Source organism: Aegilops tauschii, chromosome 2 (genome assembly GCF_002575655.3).
Source record: "Aegilops tauschii subsp. strangulata cultivar AL8/78 chromosome 2, Aet v6.0, whole genome shotgun sequence".
NCBI classification, from domain to species: Eukaryota; Viridiplantae; Streptophyta; class Magnoliopsida; order Poales; family Poaceae; genus Aegilops; species Aegilops tauschii.
Genome location: NC_053036.3, coordinates 75,289,207 through 75,306,756, shown reverse-complemented (window position 1 = coordinate 75,306,756; position 17,550 = coordinate 75,289,207). Strand labels below are relative to the sequence as shown.

General features: G+C 49.2%; 1 protein-coding gene, 1 long non-coding RNA gene, 1 other non-coding gene and 1 pseudogene across 4 annotated transcripts; all 4 read left to right on the top strand.

Moving 5' to 3' along the window:
- The first annotated feature begins 2,232 nt into the window (after positions 1 to 2,232).
- LOC109778254 (probable nucleolar protein 5-2) lies at positions 2,233 to 6,079 on the top strand. 2 transcript variants are annotated; one of them, XM_020336798.4, is made up of 10 exons: positions 2,233 to 2,348; positions 2,482 to 2,573; positions 2,686 to 2,727; positions 3,220 to 3,399; positions 3,473 to 3,637; positions 3,843 to 4,043; positions 4,126 to 4,422; positions 4,608 to 4,808; positions 4,888 to 5,019; positions 5,452 to 6,079. In XM_020336798.4, exons 2-10 carry the CDS (start codon positions 2,496 to 2,498, stop codon positions 5,833 to 5,835), a joined length of 1,680 nt encoding a protein of 559 aa, XP_020192387.1. In that variant the 5' UTR covers positions 2,233 to 2,348; positions 2,482 to 2,495; the 3' UTR covers positions 5,836 to 6,079. The 2 variants fall into 2 exon arrangements, with proteins under 2 accessions (XP_020192387.1, XP_040257583.1); XM_040401649.3 differs by having other exon boundaries at positions 2,241 to 2,353.
- A 5,110-nt stretch (positions 6,080 to 11,189) lies between these two features.
- LOC120974952 (uncharacterized) lies at positions 11,190 to 15,741 on the top strand. The gene is made up of 3 exons (XR_005770587.1): positions 11,190 to 12,334; positions 14,421 to 14,506; positions 15,306 to 15,741. It is a non-coding gene; the product is annotated as an uncharacterized lncRNA (long non-coding RNA).
- LOC120975174 (small nucleolar RNA snoR31) lies at positions 11,216 to 11,309 on the top strand. Its single transcript, XR_005771001.1, has one exon. It is a non-coding gene; the product is annotated as a small nucleolar RNA snoR31 (small nucleolar RNA).
- On the top strand, positions 11,468 to 11,541 carry LOC120975156 (small nucleolar RNA snoR77Y; annotated as a pseudogene).
- Positions 15,742 to 17,550: the final 1,809 nt, after the last annotated feature.

Sequence of the window (17,550 nt, the reverse complement as noted above, 5' to 3'; positions counted from 1 at the left end):
AAGCACTTGTGCTTAAGGAAAGCCTGGTTTATTTCTCTAAGCACCTTGCATTGTATAAGGCCTTATACTTTTACCCTTTCTCTCAAAAGTGGATATTTATTTTGGTGCTATCGTGTTTTGTTTACAAGATAGGTTTTCCATAAGAGAAAAGATAGCTATAAACCTATGACACTAATTCAAACAAGTTATGTGTCTTCTATACAAAACTATAAATTAATGGTTCTGATTCCTGGAAAATTATGTAAAAATAATTTGAGTGAATTCCCTAGATATTTTGTGCCTTTATCATTTTAAGTGAAAAAAGAGAGAAGTTCATGGTAATTGCTCTTGGAATTTCATGATACTAACCTCACGAAACATACCCTTCCAAGAAAACCCACAATTTCATGATTTAATTCTAGGAGCCTAATGTCACAAAAGGTGCACTTAATCATTACAGTCAGAACGGGTTTTTCCTAGTACACATGCTGGTAGATATTAGTTCTTGCTTGCATTCATGCAGTCTAGCAATGATATATGTTTACGAGATATTAATTCCGATATGTATTCACTTGGTCTTGACATTACTGGCATGTATTCACTTTGCCTAACACGGGACCACACATTATTTCTAATATGTACCATTTAAGCCGAATTAACTGAGGATCAATGTATATAGTCATGTATTTAATATGTATAAGCTGGAACTGCCGGGGTTTGGACAACCTCAGACAGTTCAAGAGTTGGTGTGCTTGGTGAATACTCATTGTGGTCTTCTTGTGTGAAACAAGGCAATGCGAGGAGATGGTAATGTGAATAAAATGGAGGCTTGGACTCAAACACTACTTGATCCATAACGGCAAGGGAAGAAGGAACAGAGACTCAATTAAAATAAACTCTTGTCGTATGATTCCTCCCATGGTTCTCGAGTTAGATCTAGTTGTTATTGGTGGGCTCCTACCTTTCTTCAGCCATGTCCATCTAGAGTCAGGCGACTCGCTGCCGATTTTGCTACCCTGCTTCTCCTCTCGGTCATTCTTGACTCAGGCAACCCTCCCACCGTCTGACCTCCTACCTCTCGTCGATTCCTATGAGTCAGGTGATGAGCGTTGAGTTGTGGTCAAGATATGGTTTGATGTTGGTCGCTTTATGGTCGTTGGTCCTTGGTGGCTGGGTTTTGTGTGAGTGACTTTGTTTTCATGGCAGTTCGCCCTCGCCTTCTTTAGTCGGGTTGCCTTAGAGAGCGTTGCACATCTCTTCCTCGCTCATTTGCCATGCTTGACCATTGGTTGTGACTGAAGTCATCCTCGTTGCTCGTGCGCGTTACATACTCCCCTCTATCCGCATCCACGCCCCATTGGCATTCCTACTATGGCCTGGGTGACGGCCGTTCTAGTTTCGTTGGGCTTTGGCCTCGTTGCGCGCAGTGATGGCGTCCTTCATTGTGGAAGTGGAGTTGTCTTTGGTCGTCCTGGCGGCGGCACTCATATGCTTGTGCAAGTTGGATCTTTTCGAGCTGGTGGTAATGGCCATTTCGAAGGAGGTGTGCTTTTGTTGTCATGGTTGTTACTCTCCGATGATGCTAGCTCCTCCGGCGTCTGGTCATTGCTTTCATGCTTCTTTGTGGTCCTTACTTGTACTTGTTTGACCTCTAGTGTTATGTCTAAGTCGTTTGTTGCCGACGCTTGTGCCCGATCCTTAGTTTCTCAATGTTGTCTAGGTTGTGGTTTTTGTTGTTTGGGTCGTGTCATCTTTGACGTTGTACGGTGTCTTTTTGACGTTGCACTCTTCTTTCTATCAAATGAAACACATGCGGCTCTCCTGCATGGTTCTAAAAAATTCCGTAATCTACTGGTCCGATACAAAGGCACTTTGATCATGTGCATAATTTATGAAGAATTTGTTTTAAGCGAATTGCAAGTATCTTTGAAACCAACTTGCACACTACGGAGTACATTACAAAGACTGATTCGCCCTAAAAAAAGGCTGATTGGTCTAAGATCCTTACCTATGCCCGTTCATTCACTCGAAAAAAAAACTATGCCCGTTCACGTGCTCGACGCTGTACGTTTTTTTAGGGTTGACCAATTCCAGGTCTCGAGGTGATGGGCCACGTCATTGTGAGACTCTTATTCCAGGCCCAGCAAGGACGGCCCACAGCAGAGCAGCCCGCTACGGCCCACGGAACGCGCGAGGTGGGCCCTGCTAAACCTCTCCACGCCGCTCCGCCGATATAAGCCGAGCCCTAAAACCCTGGCTGCCTTCCTCCTTCTCCCCACCCCGCGCGGCGCCTCTTTTCCTCTCCTCCCCTCTCCCCTCGCCGCCGCCGCCAGCGCCTCCTCCACCACAGCTCGTCCTCCTATACACAGGTAAGGTACAAGAATCCCTAGCGCCGCCGCCTCGGCGGCTCCGCGGCCTCCCTTCTCCCCGCTCTCGCGGTGTCCCGTCGGCGTGGTTGGTGTGCTGACGCGTTCGTGCTATGGTTGGGGGTTTTGCCGGCAGGTGCGGAGGAGGAGATGTTGGTGCTCTTCGAGACGCCCGCGGGGTTCGCCCTCTTCAAGGTGCTGGACGAGGGGAAGCTCAGCAGCGTCGAGGTATTGGCTCCGTTCCCTCCGTCTCCCTACCCGTGTACGGCCGTGCGCGCGTATGGTCAAAGGCGTTTGTTTTGTTTAGTCGACTCATCCTTGCCGTGCTTTTGGTTCGCAGGATCTGTGGAAGGACTTTGCCTCGTCGGACAAAGCAAGAAAGGTGGGATGATTCATGGCTCTGTCTTTTGAGCTACTCATGGGTGTTGTGGTTTGCTCTGACTTATCACGGTTCCACTGCCTTGTTATTGAGTATTGTACTGTGGTTGTTTTGGAATCAGGCATAGCATCTGTTAATGCAGAAACATGTGTATGTAGTATTATTGTGGTGGCTGCTTTGATAAAGTTTCAATCTTTACTGGGTCCCCAGATGTTACCAGTGAAAATTACAGTTTTTCCAAGCCAGTTATTACATAAGATTAGTTTAGTATGCTGTTGTACTAGATAGTCTGTGCAGGCTTGATGTGAGAGGCTTAATCTGTGGGTCACACCTTTGTGATGTATTTTTTGCATGTTTCCTGTTGAACGATCAATGGTGCTTGTTGTTTTGTTAAGATTCTTCAGCATTGTCTTATAGGGCTCTCTTTGTTGGTTCATGTTAAGGGTGCTTACCTGGATTAGTATTACTGACTTGCCGTAATGGATTTTATATCAGGTGGTTGAGCTGAAGGCTTTCAACAAGTTTGAAAACACTTCTGATGCTCTTTCAGCCGCAACTCTGCTAATTGATAGCAAGCCCAGCAAGGGTCTGCGCAAGTTCCTGCAGAAGCACTGTGATGGTGAAACATTGGCTGTTGCTGATTCTAAACTTGGGAATGCCATCAAAGAAAAGCTGGTTGGTTTGGAGACTCAGCTGTTCCATTCACATGCGTTGATCAGTATTATTGTATAATATTGTGATTTTGCAGCAAATTGATTGCCTTCACAACTCTGCTGTTATGGAACTGATGAGAGGGCTGAGGAACCAGCTCACTGAACTTATGTCTGGACTAGCTGAGCATGATCTAGGTCCAATGAGCCTAGGATTGTCCCACAGCTTGTCTAGGTATAAACTCAAGTTCAGCCCTGAAAAGGTGAGCTTTCTACTGCTGCAAAGCACCCAGGATTGTGATGTTTACTCTGAAATTATTTTCATGCTTCGTGCTCGCTGTTACAAACTATGCTCTATATTTTCTAGCATGCCTTCTGGTTATGCTCTTCTTTTGGCTGTGTGTTCTTCAGTTTTTACCTATGCACAAGTAAAGCTACACTAATTCATGATTGTGCCCATTTACGTAGGTTGACACTATGATCATTCAGGCCATTGGCTTGTTGGACGATCTTGACAAGGAGCTTAACACTTACGCTATGAGGGTCCGTGAATGGTACGGTTGGCACTTTCCGGAGCTCACGAAAATTGTTGCAGATAACATCCATTACGCGAAAGCTGTGAAGATGATGGGCAATCGTGTTAATGCAGTTAACCTTGACTTCTCTGAGGTAAACTGTGTCCACATGTCCAAACTTGTGTTGTGCATGTGCCTGAAACCTGGCATTAAGTGATTGCTTCTGCTTCTTTTAGATACTGCCAGAAGAGGTGGAAGCAGAGCTGAAGGAGGCAGCTGTAATTTCCATGGGAACAGAAGTCAATGATCTTGACCTCTCAAACATCAGGGAACTGTGTGATCAAGTCCTGGCTCTTTCTGAGTACAGAGCCCAGCTCTATGACTATCTAAAAAGTAGGATGAATACCATTGCTCCCAACTTGACTGCACTTGTTGGTGAACTTGTTGGTGCTCGCCTTATTTCCCATGGTGGTAGTTTGATGAATCTGGCGAAGCAGCCTGGCAGCACGATTCAGATTCTGGGGGCAGAGAAGGTTTGTTGAATTACATACAGTGTATTTCTGTGAATTTTTAAATTCCTCTCTCTTTGACTAGTTGAACTTGATGTTCTGGTAGTTGACCACTGTCATGCTTCTGTGGTTGAAGTTACCACTTTCTTTTGCTGCAACTGAATTTGAGCTCCAGCCCCAGGGACTTAAACTGGTTATTTTTTCTGCAGGCCTTATTCAGAGCTCTGAAGACAAAGCATGCCACACCAAAGTATGGTCTCATCTATCATGCATCATTAATTGGACAGGCGGCTCCGAAGCACAAGGGGAAGATCTCTCGCTCGCTTGCTGCTAAGAGTGCACTTGCCATAAGATATGATGCCCTTGCTGACGGTGACGATAACTCCATGGGTCTTGAAAGCAGGATCAAGGTACCTGTTACCGTGGTGTAGAGGCAATTTTTTGACACCATAGATAAGATATTGTTCTCATATTTGAATCTTTGAACAGCTTGAAACACGGCTTCGAGTTCTTGAGGGTAAGGAACTTGGGAGGTCTGCTGGTTCCACGAAAGGAAAGCCCAAGATAGAAGCGTATGAAAAGGACCGGAAGGGTGGTGGTGCTCTGATCACTCCCGCTAAAGTAAGTTGTTTTTCGCTTGCTCTATGTTTCAAAGTGTAGGCCAGTTGTTAAACCTTGTCATTTGTCAAAAACAGGAGAATTCTCATTTAACTGGAGGATGATTTTCAAAGTGTAGGCCAGTTGTTAAACCTTGTCATTTGTCAAAAACAGTAGAATTCTCATTTAACTGGAGGATGATTTTTAATTGAAAGATAATTATCAGGATGTTATGACTTTGTTCTTATTGGTCAAGATCTGGGCAGATCTAACAATTGCAAAAACCAAACTTGCTGTTAATTAAGAGTGTCCAAGTGAGCACGCTGCATATTCTGTCACAGAGCATGTGTTTACCCAACAGCTTTTGGATTTCCCAGTAATTATCATCTATACATACTGTTGTTGAACAAATAGAGTTTGAAATTTGCCTGACCTTATTTTGTTTGTCATTGTCAGACTTACAACTCAGCAGCAGATCTAGTGCTTGGACAAACCACTGAAGAAACGCCAAAGAAGTCAGAAGTTGCTTCAAAGAAGAGGAAGCACCAAGAGGAAGAACCTACTGCGGAGGCAGCTGAAGAGGACGGCGAGCAGGAGAAAGAGAAGTCCAAGAAGAAGAAGAAGAAATCCAAGGACATCGAGGAGACTCCAGCAGCCGTCACCGACGCTAGCGAGAAGAAGAAAAAGAAGAGCAAGGAGGCCGAGGACACCCCTGCAGCCAACACCGACGGCGAGAAGAAGAAAAAGAAGAAGAAATCAGACGCCGAGGACGCCCCCATGGAGGTCGACGTGTCTGCCAAGAAGGAGAAGAAGAAAAAGAAGAAGCACGCTGACGAGTGAGCGGCACGGAGATACGCCGGAAATTTGTGGTGTAATGCTGTACTATCATCGTTGTCTGAAAGTTTTGGGACTTGCCGTTCATGTAGAATGGAATGCCATATTAGGATTAGCAGCGACGAACCCTACAATTCGAAACTTGCAAGTGGTGAGCAGTCACTTTAAGAGGCCCAATGCTGTGCTCTCATCTATAACATCTGCTAGTATGTTCATTCTGTCGAGTAGTAATATATTTATCTGTTGTTAATTGCCAATTTTATCCCTTATCTAGTCAGCAGATTACACTTACTGCGCAGGGATGGGAACAACACTCAACTAGATTTTTTGTTAAGCTACATGTATATGTGTGTGTGTGAGTATTGTACGTAGTCTCTACTTCAGGCTAGTATAGCGTACGTGTGTGCAGTTTTCCCTTACGCACACACGTCCCTCCACCTCTCGAGCATGGCCACTCCACGATCTTCATCGTGGCTCAAGTGCCCGCTGCTTCCCTGTATATGTAACCCCCTGATGAATGGAATAGGTGTGTTCGATCTCGGTATCAGACGCTGCCGCAACCAACCCATTTGCGCCCGATCTGTCCTCTCCTCCGGCCTCCGCCCTCTGCTCTAGCGCACGCCCCGCCCGCGAGCGCGCCTCTGTCCACCGCGCCCCCGGCGCTGCTGCTCGCGCCTGGCGCTTTTCCGTCCACGGTCCTGCAGACCATCGACATCCGGCACCACGTTCCGGTCACCCTCGACCTTCATGCCGGCAACTACGCCCAATGGCGCCGCTTCTTCCTCACCATTGTCGGCATGTTCGGCGTGCGCGACCACCTTGTCGCTCCTGCCGCCCCTCGCCGTCGTGATCCCGAATGGGTCATGGTCGACCACTGTGTCGTTCATTGGCTCTACTCCACCGTCTCTCTCGAGCTGCTCGACGCCGTGATGCAGTCCGACGACACTGCCGACGTGCTCTGGGCTGCGATCGAGGGCATCTTCCGCGACAACAACCTCTCCCGGGCGGTGTATCTCGATGTTGAGTACCACGCTGTGGTGCAGGGCGACCTCACGGTGATGCAGTGCTGCACTCGCCTCAAGTCCTTCGCCGATCAACTTCGCGACTTCGGCCAGCCTGTCTCCGAGCCGCAACAGCTGTTCAACATGCTGCGCGGGCTCGGGCGCCAGTACCACACTGCGATCCCCCACCTCACCTCGCGTGTCCTCCTGCCCACATTTCTTGAGGCCCGCTCCTTCCTCCTCCTCGAAGAACATCGCGCTGAGCAGGCGGCCCGTCAGCAATCCGCCCATGCTCTCGTCGCGGCGCGCCCGCCGGTCAGCCCAGCGCCCCCGACGCCTCCCTCCGACGGTGGGGCTGGTCGCGGGCGTGGGCGCAACCGCCGCCGCGGTCGGGGCAACGGGGGGGGGGGGGGGGCTCGTCTTCGGCTCCACCACCCTTGACTCCACGCCCGGCTGCGTTACCAGGCTCCTCCCCGAGCGCCCACTCCTGGACAGGCATGGTCCAGGCGTGGCCCATGCCCTGGCGTGCACCAGGGGCCGGCGTTCTCGGGTCCCGCCCGGGCGTCCCGACCCAGCAGGCTCTCTTTGCCGGTGGTGCGCCTGCCGCGCCACTCCCGTATGGCTACGGCGGGTATCCTGCGCTCCTCCCCGGGTTCACCTACGGGTCGCCAGGGGCCAGCTCCAGCAGCGCGCCTCCACCACCGCAGCAGCCATGGGACATGGGTGGCCTCCAGACTGCGCTTCAAGCCGCGCACTCGTCCTCGCCGCCGCCACCGACCAGCACCTCGGACTGGTACATGAATTCGGGCGCCTCCTCGCACATGACCTCCAACCCTGGTACTCTCCACTCCCTTCGTCCTTCTTTTCCTCCTCGTGATATTATCGTTGGCAATGGCGGCCGCATGCCCATTACGCACACTGGCCGCGGCTCGCTCATCGCTAACAACTCCTCTCTCGAGCTCCACAATGTGCTCCTCTCTCCCTCCATCATTACCAATCTTCTTTCTGTACGACGTCTTACTCGCGATAATCCTGTGTCCGTGGAATTTGACGCCTTTGGCTTTTCTGTCAAGGATATCCGCACCCGCCTGGTGATCCTTGGGTGTGACTCGACCGGCGACCTGTACCCGGTGTGCTACAACCCTGCCGTCCCGCGCGCTAGCTACTTCGCCGGCGTCGCGTCTCCTGAGTTGTGGCATAGCCGTCTCGGGCATCCCGGCAAGGAGGTGCTCCGTCGTGCTCTGGGCCAGTTCGAGTTCACCTGCGCGCCTTCCACTCCGCACTCCTGCTCGGCGTGTCGCCTCGGCAAGAACACACGCCTGCCGTTCGCTGTCTCCACGTCTACTAGCTATTTCCCGTTTCAGCTATTACACTTAGATGTTTGGACTTCTCCAGTTGTTAGCATTTCTGGTTTCGAATACTACCTAGTTATCATTGATAGCTGTACGCACTATGTATGGACATTTCCTCTTCGAAACAAGTCTGATGTGATTTGTGTGCTCACTGCTTTCTACGCCTATGTTCACACTCAATTTGAGCGCCCTATCCTGGCTTTGCAAACCGATAATGGCCGCGAGTTTGACAACCTCGCCGTTCGCTCCCTTCTCTCTCGCCACGGCACAGTCCTTCGCCTGTCATGCCCCTACACGAGCCAACAAAACGGGGTTGCCGAGCATGCTCTCCGCACTCTGAACGAGGCCGTGCGCGCGCTTCTCTTCCACGCCTCCCTCCCGCCTCGCTTCTGGGCTGAAGCGCTAGCCACCGCCACGCTCCTTCACAATTACAAGCCCTGTGCGTCTAGCTCGCCGTGTACCCCGCATGAACTCCTCCTTGGCGTAGCTCCCGACTACTCCGCTTTGCGAGTTTTCGGCTGCCTATGTTATCCCAACACCACCTCGACCGCGCGTCATAAGCTTGATGCTCGCTCTGTGGCATGTGTTTTCTTGGGCTATCCCCCAGATCATCGCGGTTATCGCTGCTACGACCCAACCACTCGTCGCGTGCTCACTTCTCGCCATGTTCGTTTTGACGAACTCACCTTTCCCTTTGCCACGCCGCAGCTACCACCCGCTCCCACGATCTCTCACCCACGCCTCGTGCCGGTGCCCACTCGTCCTTCCCTGACCACGCACCTCAGCCAGCCCATGCCTTGCCGCTCTCCCGAGCGCGCGCACACACCTCCTTTGAACAGCGTCGTTGGATCCCCATCCTGCGGCCCACTTTCAAACCCTTCCTCACCCACTTCCCCCGCATCTCGGGCCGCGTCCACTCCCTCCTCCAGCCCATGCACGTCCGGCTCCCATGCATCCGTCGGATCTTCATCCGATGGCTCAGGCCGCCCCGTTGCTCCGTCTCCTCCCGCGCCAGGGGTAGTCACTCGTGCCCGCGCCGGCGTGTTCCGGCCAAACCAGAAGTACGCCGCGGACTACGTTTGTGTTGCCTCTGTCGCTGCTCCACCGACGATCTCTCCACTCTCGCGCTCTGTGCGCGTTGCTCTTCGTGATCCCAACTGGGTCGCCGCCATGCGAGAGGAGTTTGCCGCTCTCACTGACAACCGTACCTGGGAGCTTGTGCCTAAACCTCCCCGCGCCAATATCATCACAGGAAAATGGGTTTTCCGTCACAAACTGTGCGCGGACGGCACTCTTGAACGATACAAAGCGAGGTGGGTTGTGTGTGGCTTCAACCAACGCGCTGGTGTCGACTACGGGGAGACCTTCTCTCCTGTGGTTAAACCAGCGACCATCCGCACCGTCCTCACTCTCGCCGCGTCGCGCCGGTGGCCAGTTCATCAACTCGATGTAAAGAATGCCTTCTTGCATCGCACACTCCAGGAAGAGGTTTACTGTCTTCAACCTGCGGGCTTCGTCGACACCGCCAAGCCAGACCACGTGTGCCGCCTTTCCAAGTCTCTGTATGGCTTGAAGCAGGCGCCGCGCGCGTGGTTTCTCCGCTTCACCGGCTTCCTCACCACCCTTGGGTTCACGGCGACCCGCTCCGATAGTTCGCTGTTCACGCTCGCGCGCGGAGCTGACGCCGCGTACCTGCTGCTCTACGTGGACGATATCGTCCTCACGGCCTCCTCCGACGCCTTTCTTCGTCGCATCATCGCCGCGCTCACCACCGAGTTCGCCATGAAAGATCTCGGCGCCCTGCACTACTTCTTGGGCATCCGCGTAACGCGCTCCGATGCTGGCTTCTTCCTCTCGCAAGAGCAGTACGCCGAGGACGTGCTGGAGCGTGCTGCCATGGACAACTACAAGCCCGCGCCTACTCCGGTGGACACTAAGGCCAAGCTGCCCGCGGCGACAGGCCCCCGCGTGGCTGACTCCACTGAGTACCGCAGCCTCGCCGGTGCCCTGCAGTACCTCACCGTCACGCGCCCGGAGCTCGCCTACGCCGTCCAGCAAATATGTTTGCACATGCATGATCCGCGCGAGTGCCATCGTGCGCTGATCAAGCGCGCTCTCCGGTACATTCGCGGCACTGCCTCCCTCGGGTTACACCTGTGCGCGTCCTCGACACTTGATCTCCGCGCCTACACCGACGCCGACTGGGCTGGCTGCCCGGATACGCGGCGCTCCACCTCGGGGTACTGCGTCTATCTTGGCGATGCTCTTGTCTCCTGGTCATCAAAACGCCAGCCGACCGTCTCCAGATCGAGTGCTGAAGCTGAATATCGCGGTGTTGCCAATGCGGTGGCTGAGTGCGTCTGGCTCTGCCAGCTTTTGGGCGAACTCCGCTGCTCTGTCAAGACGGCGACACTCGTGTACTGCGACAACATCTCTTCGGTGTACCTGTCCAGCAATCCAGTCCATCACCGGCGCACCAAGCATGTCGAGCTCGACATTCACTTCGTCCGCGAGCGCGTGGCCCTGGGCGAGTTTCGCGTCCTTCACATTCCCACGAGCGGCAGCAACTCGCCGACGTGATGACCAAAGGATTGGCCGTCGACGTCTTCCACGACTTCCGTTCCAGTCTCTGCGTCGCTCCTCGCGCCGCCGCGACTGCGGGGGGGGGGGGGGGGGGTGTTAAGCTACATGTATATGTGTGTGTGAGTATTGTACGTAGTCTCTACTTCAGGCTAGTATAGCGTACGTGTGTGCAGTTTTCCCTTACGCACACACGTCCCTCCACCTCTCGAGCATGGCCACTCCACGATCTCCATCGTGGCTCAAGTGCCCGCTGCTCCCCTGTATATGTAACCCCCCTGATGAATGGAATCGGTGTGTTCGATCTCTTTCCCTGAAACATTTTTGACTTTGATTCTTGTTGTTGCATGCATGACATTCCTGGCAGGATCGAACCAAATTAAAACATTCTCCAAATCTTTCTCGGCTGTTCTTCGTTTGCTTCTTCTTGCCTTCCAATGTAGAAGACCTGTTTGGATTGTGAGGGGGTATTGATGCATAATCCAATACTTGATCCGAGGGGTGGCTTGAGCTGTCAGTATGATGTCATCTTTGCAACTGAATCCATTAGAAAACATATCATATGATGAAACCTTGAAACATCCTGTGGATGAGAAGGCATTTTTATTCTGATGATATGCCTTGTTTTCTTCTGACATTGTTTAGTAATGCGATTGTTTTGAAATAGTAGTCATTTACATTATAAAGGTATATGTACCGCAATTGAAGCCAATGATGATTAGCTTTATGTTGGAATTACCGTCATATAGCGATATTTTTGCGGCTTTCTGAGGTTTATGATCAATAGCTTAATGTCTTCTATATTTGTTTATATTGTTCATTTCTCTATCTTTAATTATGCCAGTGAGGATTCTCAGACCATAGGAGCGGCTCTAGTTTTGTTTCTTTGTTTCACCGGCCTTGCCGACCCTATATTTTGTTTCCCTATATTTTAAGATCAACATTACTAATTAGCCAGAGGTTGACCTAAACCATTAAAAAGGAAAAAACAGTATATGTTTCAGGTAGGTAACCTCTCCCTCTGTCTCAAATCCATGATGCAAACATGCAACTAACCTGCTACTAATAGCAAATGCTGCGTCGGTGGGGTGCATGTAACTGAAACTGAATCTGCCCACGCACCACCAGCCAAGAAGAGCGAGCGCCCTGGCGAATCATTTCACTACGTTGCACAATTTGACAGCTCTGGGCGTTCTTGTCTGTCATTCTCCTAGGCTTATGAAGCACTTTGACAACACATGCTCTTCTGATTACAGTACACACAAGCCGGCCAAGCCAAGTACTAGTCTTCACAAATTTGCACTTCGGAGTCGGCACCGCCGCCCGCAACCTCCACCGGCGCCGCCGCAGCCGTCGCCGACGGTGGACACCAACCTCCTGCGAGCTGGCGGGTACCCTACTACAGCTTCGGCCATGACTTCCCTTCTCCGCCTTGCCGTCGAGAAGGCAGCGTGCACGTCCGTCCTGGCCTTTGCACCTGAGCTGTTCGATGAAATGCCATGCGCGCTGGTGATGTCCAAAAACGTTGTCACCTGGTGTACAGAGCTTCTCTTCCCAGGCTCAGGTTATCAGGTACATTACCCCTGCTGACAAACTCCATCCCTCTCATTCTTCATCGACCGAGGTTGCTCAATACAAATGTATCCATAATATGTTACCGATGTACATGTATAGATCGTGTAGGTTTCAGCATCCTTTGCAACGCCCTGTTGTTTTGTTTCAGGTTCACGGTCAGAATGTCATGATCACATAGAATCATTATCTACAGCAAGGTACTACTGATGCCATATACAGTATATATCATAACTCAAGCATCCCACCAATAAGAACTTCACAAAACTACTCCTAAATTACACAAACGTAATTCATGCCCATTTTACTCACATGTACAGTATCATGCGAAGAGTAGATCACACTTTCTAAATTAAAGAAATATAAATCACTTAGATATCTACTCCCTCCGTCCCAAAATCATTTGAGACGGAGGACTCACTTATTTTGGGACGGAGGGAGTACAAAATAACTAGGACTGGTTAGCTTTTGCGTGCCTTCACAGGTCGTCTATCTCTCCTAGGCATCACAAGCCGTTCCGTCACCTCAGTCATATCAGGTCGCTCTTCTATATCTACATTCAGGCACTCAATTGTCAGCTTGCCTATCTCTTCAAGGATGTAGATGTCTTCTTCTGCTGCAATCTTCTTGTCGAACATTGCTCTCCCACTCTTTTCTGTCTCATAACATTTGCGATACTCAACGATGAGGCTACACTTATAGGCAGTCTTCCTGGTAATGAGTTCCAGGAGAACCACCCCGAAGCTGTAGACATCACTCTTTGGCGTTAACATGCCAGTTTTCATGAACACTGGGTCTATGTAAACCACCCGTCAAATGAGATCCTTGGTGGAATATTCATCCACTTTTGGAATATTCATCGACTGCGATAGCTGAAAGCACGAGACTTTTGGGGTTAACTTTTCATCGAGAAGTATGTTGTATGGTTTAACATTACCGTGCTGTATGTCTACAGAGTACATGTGCCTTAACCCTTCTGCAGACCCAATCGCAATGTCCAAACGCAAGTCTAAGGGGAGCGTTCGATTTTTGTTGCCATGGAGAATGCCCATGAGGCTCCCATTAGCAGCATACTCATTAACCGATATCGGAACATCAGCTTCCAGGCAGTAACCGATGAGCTTCACAATGTTATTGTGGAACAATTGTGTCCGGACCTCCACTCCCTTAACAAATTCCTCCATTTGATCTTCATCTACACCCATAAGCAATATCTTAACTGCCACTGTTATATTGTCAGGAAGAGTTCCTCTGTAGACTCTTGAGTAACCGCCTCTACCAAGAAACTCTGCATAATTTCTTGTGATCTTTTTTATTTCCTTCTTTGTGAAAATCTTCAGGCCCGTTACATTCTTTAGTATCTGGCCTCCATTTATCACGAAATTCCTTTGTGCGTCACTTCGGAAGATGTTCAGAATGTTCAACTTGTCCAGCAAACTAGAGTTAGAACTGGAAATGCTTGTTCCTTTGCGATCAACTTGCTCTTCCCGCAATGACCAATGATCTGCGTTTTCTTCACCTTCATTTCCAAGACATTCTGCAACATCATCAGTTTCAGGGTGCTCGTTGACATCCTCCTGCAGTTTCGACTGTTCGCTAAATGAACTTATCTGCAGCCCAACTAATGAACTACTGGTGTCAATTTTGTCAGTACTTTCCGTTTTATCAAGCATGTCAATTATACGCCGTGCATCTGGTCTTTTCTCTGGGTTAAGTTCCATGCACTCCATTAAGTGGCTAGTTTGCAGACATATGAGACTGAAAATGCAGATGACACGTAGCGCTGATGATCTACCGCGCGGTAAAATAAAAGGTTCAATGGAGCAGTAAGGATGGCTAAGTCAGACATGGGCTCTCTCTTGGGCTGCATTACTTGTTACAGTAAAGGACTCAAGTGGTGAATGCTCTGTTTTATTCTCTGAAGCTGAACTCTGTATTGTTGTCTTAAGTAGAAAATAATCCCTTGTCCTATATTTCCTGTGTTTATTGGTTAAACTGAATCAAGTACGGTTGATTTTATCCACCGAGCTCAACTCCTTGTAATCGAGAGACTGACGCGTATCGCCATCACGTGGTGTCTCGGCAGCCTGGTTGATGTTGGTGCTGTTCGGGACACCCGCGAGGTTCGTCCTCTTCAAGGTGCTGGACGAGCGGAAGATCAGCGAAGTCGAGGTGAGTGGCTCTGATATGTCTATCTATCTACCTGTGGTTTTGGCTTGTGCGACTTGTGGAAGGGTTTTGGCTCGTCAGAAAAAGCAGAAAGGTTTTGAGCGATTCGAGCCTGTGTCTTGATTTTCTCGTGGATCTCATTAGTTATTGTACAGTTTTGGTTTCTATAATTAAACCAGGGACTGCATACGCCAAGTTAATTACTACCGTGTGTCTTGGTCCAGAGGACACCGCTATTCTTTTGCCTTCAAATGTTAGCAGTGTAAGTTCACGTTTTGCCACATCGATTGTTGCACAAATTTAATTTAGTACTATAATTTGATTGGCTGGATGGATCCACTATCGGATGATTACTAACTAGATACGGAGCAAAATGAGTGAACCTACACTCTAAAATGCATATATATACATCCGTATGTGGTTTATAGTGGAATCTCTACAAACAGTGGCGGAGCTATGTGTTAGCTGCGGGGTCGGCTTTAGCTGTGGGGTTGGCTGACCCCACAGCTTTTCAACAAAATAGCCTAAAAACACTGTACAATTACTATTCATTGTGAAGGAAAAAATTCGGAAAATTAACTATGACCCCACAGATTTATGAGGCTGGCTTCGCCGCTGTCTACGAAGACTTACATTTACGAACGGAGGGAGTAGGTCCTTATTCCATAATTTGGCATGTGGCTCGCTGTTTGCTGAGATGTTGCGCATTGGCTGTAGGGTTCTCTGTATTTTTTTTTGCGAGGACTGTATCTTTGTTTGTTCATACTAAGGATGCTATCTGTGGACTGTATCATTGATCCAGAACTTGCTTGATTGTATAACTGGTGGTTGCGCTGAAGGCTTTCAACAAGTTTGACGATCCGCCGAAGAAACGCCAAAGATGTCGGAAGTGACTTCAAAGAAGAGGAAACACCAAGAGGAAGAACCTACCAAGGAGGGAACTGAAGAGGATGGCGAGTAGAAGAAATCCAAGGATAGCGAGGAGCCTCCAGCGGTTGATGCCGACGCTCTCCAGAAGAAAAGAGGAAGAAAAAGCATGCTGAAGAGCGCGCTGCACGGAAATACAGCAGAAATTTGGCGGTGTAATGCTGTGCTATCTTCTGAAAGTTTTAGCATCGACGAACTCTGCATTTCGAAACCTGCAAGTGCTCAGCACTCGCTGAATCTTATGTTGGTCTCGTCTATAACAATCTGAAATGTTCATTCTCCCGAGTAGTAATATATCTATCTGTTGTTAATGGCCATTCTTGTTCATTATCCAGTCAGCAGATTCGATCAACACTTGCTGTGCATCACCTCTAGTGTCGCATTATTTTTTGTTGGAGACTCGACTCAACTGGAAATTATTTTTTGTTGCATGCTCCATCACCTCTAATGTCGCATTATTTGGATCACGAACCATAGGTGATTAAAATACTTGCTGGGCTATTTCTTTTGCTTTAAAAAATGTTAGCAGTGCAAGTTCACCGAGGGAATTCAGATTGCAAGTTCACGTTTTGCCACATCGGTTGTTGCACAAATTTAATTTAGTACTGTACGGAGTACTACATTTCATTGGCTGGATGGATCCACCATCAGGTGATTACTAACTGGGCAGCTTAATGTGAGAGGCTGGTCCTTATATTCCATAATTTGGCATGTGGCTCGCTGTTTGCTGAGATCTTGCGCACTGGCTGTAGGGGTTCTCTTCGTTTGTTCATACTAAGGATGCTACCTGTAGAATTTATCATTGATCATAACTTGCTTGATTTTATAACTGGTGGCTGAGCTGAAGGCTTTCAACAAGTTTGACAATCCACCGAAGAAACCCAAAGAAGTCGGAAGCGGCTTCAAAGAAGAGGAAGCACCAAGAGGATGAACCTACCAAGGAGGCAGCTCAAGAGGATGGCGAGCAGGAGAAAGAGAAAGTCAAAGAAGAAGAAGAAATCCAATTACGGTGAGGAGCCTCCAGCGGTGCATTCTGCTATAACAATCTGCTATGTTCGTTCTGTCGAGTACAGTAACTAATACTGGTATATCTATCTGTGGTTAATTGCCATTTTTGTTCATTATATCCACTATCTAGAGCAGATTCGATCAGCACTTGCTGTGCAGGGTTGGAGACTAGACTTAACTGGACAATCTTTTTTGTTTCATGCATGCATCACCCGTAATGTCGCATTGTTTGGATCACAAACCATAGGTGATTAAAATACTTTCAGGGCTTGATAACTACTCCTCCATAAACTAATATAAAAACGTTTAGATTATTAAAATAATGATCTAAACGTTCTTATATTGGTTTACAAAAGGAGTACGAAATAGTCAGTCAGATGTAACGGTGACCTGCTGCCGCCAGCCAATTCTATTTTGTTGCATGCGCCACCTCTAATTTTATATTTTAAGATAAGATCAACACACCCAATCAGCGAGAGATTGACCAAAACCGGTGATAAGAAAAACACTTTTGGGGCTTGTTAACAGTCAGTCAAATGTATCTGTAACCTGCCGCCCTATATTTTAAGATCAACGTCTCAAATCAGCCAGCCAGAGATTGACCTAGACCAGTGATAATTAAGAAAAAACACCGGATCCCCGGAAAGTCAAAAGCAGCATCACTGCGTGGTTCAGGCAGATAATCTACCTGAGGTCCCTCTCAAATCTCTCAAATCTAACCAGTTGCGGCAACCGCCTCGTCTCCGATGGCCTTAGGCCCATGGCAGCACAGGATCTTGGTCATTGCCGGCAGGAGGACTCTATTTTTAGACGTTCCTTTGAGTTTTGTTAGGGTTTGTGTTCTGCTCAGTAAGACGGGACGGTGGCGGATCCCTCAAGATGGAATAAGGTTCTCCCCGCCAAGCCCCCGTCCCGATGGTGTGTCTAGCATTGTCGGTGGGCGTGTGGAGGTATGTCTCCGACGGATCTGTCCTTGATGGACTTGCTTGGATGTGGCCGTAGTTCGTCTACGTTCGTGTGTCTTCTGGTTGGATCTTCCGATCTACGCTACTCTTCATCGGTGGCTGATGTTGTTCTGCTGCGCTCGTCCTACGGGGGCCTTAGCGCGACGA